Consider the following 5,227-nt stretch of genomic DNA (forward strand, 5'->3'; position numbering starts at 1 on the left):
TTCTGAGCAGCTGTCTCGCTGTGTGGTGTGGAGGCTGCAGTGCCTCAGACTGGAAGGTGAGAAGGTCATCAGGGCTCCTCTTCTCTCCATTAAAGACATTTCATCCCAGCGCTGCGTGTCCCGAACCCGAAACATCCTCAATGACCCCTCACAGCCCCACCATGGACTGTTCTCCCTGTAGCCCTCTGGAAAGAGGCTTCAAAGCATCCCACTGCCATTAGACTGCTGAACGTTATGTAAAATGGGTAAAAAAAAAAAGAAGAATGTTAATTGAATGTTAGAACTGTAACTAAAAAAAAGAAAAAAAAATGTTAATTGAATGTTAGAACTGTAACTATACAGTCATACATATGTTTACATTACTGTCTTTCATCACATTTGTTGTTTTATTAATCACTGCTGCTTGCCTTATAAAGGCTGCGCTTTAAAAAATGAAATAGTCTAGAGAGCTGTTCTTAACAAAATTTCTTTTAGTTTACACTTGTGTATACAAAATAGAATCTGTCAAAGTCTAACCCCCCCACCCCATATTTAGCTGTGAGCCTTCATTATGTTTGAATTTTTTTTAAATTCGGTGTAAGGTTAGATTTTTTTTCTTTGTAATTGTATTTAATTTTTTTTTTATGCAGCTGTAAATACAGGATAAACAAAGCTAACTTTTAAATTGCCTATACCTTCAATCAGATAATGGTGCTGATTTATACATCTTAATAAATTTTACTCTAAGATGTGTGTATGAATTTAATTTACCTTTTTTGTGAAAATATCTTGTTTATTGTTGCCCTAGCTTCTCAAGAGAAATGTTCCCAGTAGTGGCTTAAAACTGGATTTATAACCAATTTCTTCTTTGGCGCCATCTAGCGGCCGTTGGCAAAGCATCTATTGGAAATGGGGTCTAAGGGAAAAACTAATTACCTAACTGAAACAAAATTAGCATGCTTTCTCAGGACAATTGATGAATGTGTGCATAAAAAATGAATAAAATATATTATTAACGATATAAAACAAACAACCTGTATTTGAGCTTTGCTAAAACTTTTATAAATCAATTCCTACATTTTTTTCTAATAAGCAAAATTACACTTTAGTTTAGTCTATAATACTGTATAGCTATACATAAAAAAAGAGAAATGAGCATATGTAGGGGCTTGATTCACAGCAAAAAGGATTGGCAATAATTTCTGGATAAAAATATCAATTTATACAAGAAAATCTTCCCACCAGTCCAAACAATACTGTAACAACAAAGGTCTCCCAGATGGTCAATTTTCCCAGAAATTATTTAGATAAATTATAGCACTGTTTTAATCTAGAGTGCTCGCATGCTGCAACTGTCCTGTTCTGCTTTGAAAAACAAATTCTGAGTTTCTCCAAACCTCAACCTGCATTTCTCTTGCTTGTTACTCCTCTGTCAGGGAGGGGTGAGTACAAAGAGAGCAAGACACACAGGGGAAAAAAAAAGGGAATACATTTTTATCATACTATTAATTGATGTAATGTATTTAATCTTGGCATCTTCCCATAAATCAGTATGACAGACATTATCTGACTAAAAAAACAAACAAAAAAACACCTAAGACGCAAAAGAAGACAGAGTAAACAAGTTTATTATTAAAAAAAACAACAAAAGCTTGGTGTGAGAATTTAAATACAATGTTCTGCAAAACTGCACACAACAGGACTCAACCACGAGTGTCGGCATAACAGAATAAAATGTCCATACACCACATTAAACATGTTGCTCCAGGATGTAAATCATCAAGAGTCACAATAAGGTTATATGGAGTCCTCGTCTCCATGGCGATGCTCTGGCGGACGCTACTGTCTGTCAGCTGACAGAACCCGACCTTTCACTGCTGTGACATCTTAGCCGCTTCAGCTTTTATCAGTGAGATGAGCTCCAAGTTTATTAGGAAAACAAAACGAAGACCTGCGATCTAAACAGAAGAAAACAGTTTTTTTGTCATTCAGCTTTGATAAAGCAGCTCCTTCATTTTTATTACTTCTCTGATAAGATGTGAGAAAAACACCTTCAGCTGCTGCAGCATATCACAATGATAAACTATTAAATTGAACCTCTGGGCTGCCTGTGTTGGTAGGATAAACTGAAGCAATGACTCAGCCTCGTTTCTCACAATCAAATGTTTTAAAGGGTTCAATTATCATTCTACCAGTATGTAGAGTTTAAGCAAGTAGAAACTTAAGTGTAGTGCATTCTGTCTTGAAGCCACTAGGGGCATAGACTTCCAGGTTTAGCCAACCTGATAAGTCATGTTGATAATGTGCAGCACTCAGGTTTAGCACTACACATTATCAATATGGGTCTCCTCTGATGAATCCAGAAAAGAAAAGACATTTAGCAGAACCTTCAGAAATGATTGGGTAAACCGACACCTAGAGCCCGCCTACCAAAGTTCGGTTTGGCCAATCACAGTAACAAATGAAATGGCAGCAGAAAACATGAGAAACCGCAACTTACAATATCAAACTCTTTCAGTTCATCTTTTAATGATGAAATCTCAAGGTGCATTCAGACCAAACGCGGTTTCCACGGCGAGGGAGGTGGATACATANGGGCTTGATTCACAGCAAAAAGGATTGGCAATAATTTCTGGATAAAAATATCAATTTATACAAGAAAATCTTCCCACCAGTCCAAACAATACTGTAACAACAAAGGTCTCCCAGATGGTCAATTTTCCCAGAAATTATTTAGATAAATTATAGCACTGTTTTAATCTAGAGTGCTCGCATGCTGCAACTGTCCTGTTCTGCTTTGAAAAACAAATTCTGAGTTTCTCCAAACCTCAACCTGCATTTCTCTTGCTTGTTACTCCTCTGTCAGGGAGGGGTGAGTACAAAGAGAGCAAGACACACAGGGGAAAAAAAAAGGGAATACATTTTTATCATACTATTAATTGATGTAATGTATTTAATCTTGGCATCTTCCCATAAATCAGTATGACAGACATTATCTGACTAAAAAAACAAACAAAAAAACACCTAAGACGCAAAAGAAGACAGAGTAAACAAGTTTATTATTAAAAAAAACAACAAAAGCTTGGTGTGAGAATTTAAATACAATGTTCTGCAAAACTGCACACAACAGGACTCAACCACGAGTGTCGGCATAACAGAATAAAATGTCCATACACCACATTAAACATGTTGCTCCAGGATGTAAATCATCAAGAGTCACAATAAGGTTATATGGAGTCCTCGTCTCCATGGCGATGCTCTGGCGGACGCTACTGTCTGTCAGCTGACAGAACCCGACCTTTCACTGCTGTGACATCTTAGCCGCTTCAGCTTTTATCAGTGAGATGAGCTCCAAGTTTATTAGGAAAACAAAACGAAGACCTGCGATCTAAACAGAAGAAAACAGTTTTTTTGTCATTCAGCTTTGATAAAGCAGCTCCTTCATTTTTATTACTTCTCTGATAAGATGTGAGAAAAACACCTTCAGCTGCTGCAGCATATCACAATGATAAACTATTAAATTGAACCTCTGGGCTGCCTGTGTTGGTAGGATAAACTGAAGCAATGACTCAGCCTCGTTTCTCACAATCAAATGTTTTAAAGGGTTCAATTATCATTCTACCAGTATGTAGAGTTTAAGCAAGTAGAAACTTAAGTGTAGTGCATTCTGTCTTGAAGCCACTAGGGGCATAGACTTCCAGGTTTAGCCAACCTGATAAGTCATGTTGATAATGTGCAGCACTCAGGTTTAGCACTACACATTATCAATATGGGTCTCCTCTGATGAATCCAGAAAAGAAAAGACATTTAGCAGAACCTTCAGAAATGATTGGGTAAACCGACACCTAGAGCCCGCCTACCAAAGTTCGGTTTGGCCAATCACAGTAACAAATGAAATGGCAGCAGAAAACATGAGAAACCGCAACTTACAATATCAAACTCTTTCAGTTCATCTTTTAATGATGAAATCTCAAGGTGCATTCAGACCAAACGCGGTTTCCACGGCGAGGGAGGTGGATACATATTATCCCTATGTAACCCATAGGGATATGTCTCAGTTTGAGAAACATCTATAGAAGAGTTGTAAGATTTTTCACTCATCTTTACCAGTGGTAGCTAAATGTCTCTACACACCTCCACCACTGAGTTGTTGTTCAGCTTCCACTTGTTTCCTGACAGGACCGGTCTGCCGTCGATGTAGATGGGTCTGCGTCCCTCATTAGCAATGAAGAAATCTCCGTTATTCTTCAGTTTAATTATTCCTGTGAAGGCAAACAGCATTTAGTGTGAAAGTCTGTGTCCTTAATGTTTAAATAAGGTTAAATACTGCAGCAATTTTGGTGTTTGTTTCTCTGTTCTCTGAAATGTTAATTGATCCTGGTACAGTAAAAGAAACTAGATTTGAATTACCTTGCTTTCTGGATATTTTCCAAGCGGGTCCCTCTAGTGACAGATCTACATCTATCTGTTTGTCCTTTGTTGCTCTCCCCAGCGTGATCTGTGTGAACACACTTAATCAGGCTCCCAGTATAGAAGCACATGTCAACAAGTGCTTTCAGGAGATTCTTCTCACCTCTCTTGATCTCATGAGGTACCGCACCATTCTTCCCCGCAGCGCTGCCAACGTCTGATTGTCGAAGTCAGGCATGCTCATCCCTGCCGGTGGAATGATTGAACAAGTAAGCATTTATGTTTTTTTTTTTCCATTCACAATTGACACGGTTTACAGAGGCCTGAAAAGGTAATCATACTCCCTGAACTACTTCTACACCCTGTTACACTACAAGGGCAAAGGTTGCTGCATTTGTACAGGGTTTTATGTAATAGACCAACATAAAAATAGAACATTAGTGTAATGTAGTGAAACACTTTCAGAAATTGAAATTCAAAATATAAAAGGTGTGTTGAGCATTTCTAATTTAGCCGTACCTGTTCAAAAGCCAGCAGTGTAGGATGACAGGTGCTATGTGCCATCGATAGAGGTAGTTTATATAAAATCTGTCTCTCTATGGCATGATTTACAAAACAATATTGGTGAAAAAACTGAAGAAAAACCTGCTGTTTGTGGATTAAATGCTTCAAATAGATTTCACCAACTTAATCTCTATCAAAAATTAGCTCTGAGTTCTGTATGGTTGCTGTGACCATATATCATCACTACATCACTTCGCTAGAGCCAGTAGAGGGCAGCTGATCCTAACTTGGGACTACATCACTTGGTATTTTAGGATGTAAAGCAGGTGATCTG

General features: G+C 37.9%; 1 protein-coding gene across 1 annotated transcript in view; it reads right to left on the reverse strand.

Moving 5' to 3' along the window:
• Nucleotides 1–2,948: 2,948 nt before the first annotated feature.
• Nucleotides 2,949–5,227, reverse strand: part of mcrs1 (microspherule protein 1) — a 10,523-nt gene continuing 8,244 nt past the window's right edge. Inside the window, exons 10-13 of the mRNA XM_015370544.1 lie at nt 4,553–4,652; nt 4,390–4,477; nt 4,114–4,241; nt 2,949–3,367 (exon numbers count right to left, since the gene is read on the reverse strand). Coding sequence (XP_015226030.1) covers nt 3,281–3,367; nt 4,114–4,241; nt 4,390–4,477; nt 4,553–4,652 — 403 coding nt within the window. The 3' untranslated portion in view covers nt 2,949–3,280. The remainder of the gene's footprint in view (nt 3,368–4,113; nt 4,242–4,389; nt 4,478–4,552; nt 4,653–5,227) is intronic.

This window comes from Cyprinodon variegatus, unplaced genomic scaffold (assembly GCF_000732505.1).
Source record: "Cyprinodon variegatus isolate N-32 unplaced genomic scaffold, C_variegatus-1.0 Scaffold47, whole genome shotgun sequence".
NCBI lineage: Eukaryota > Metazoa > Chordata > Actinopteri > Cyprinodontiformes > Cyprinodontidae > Cyprinodon > Cyprinodon variegatus.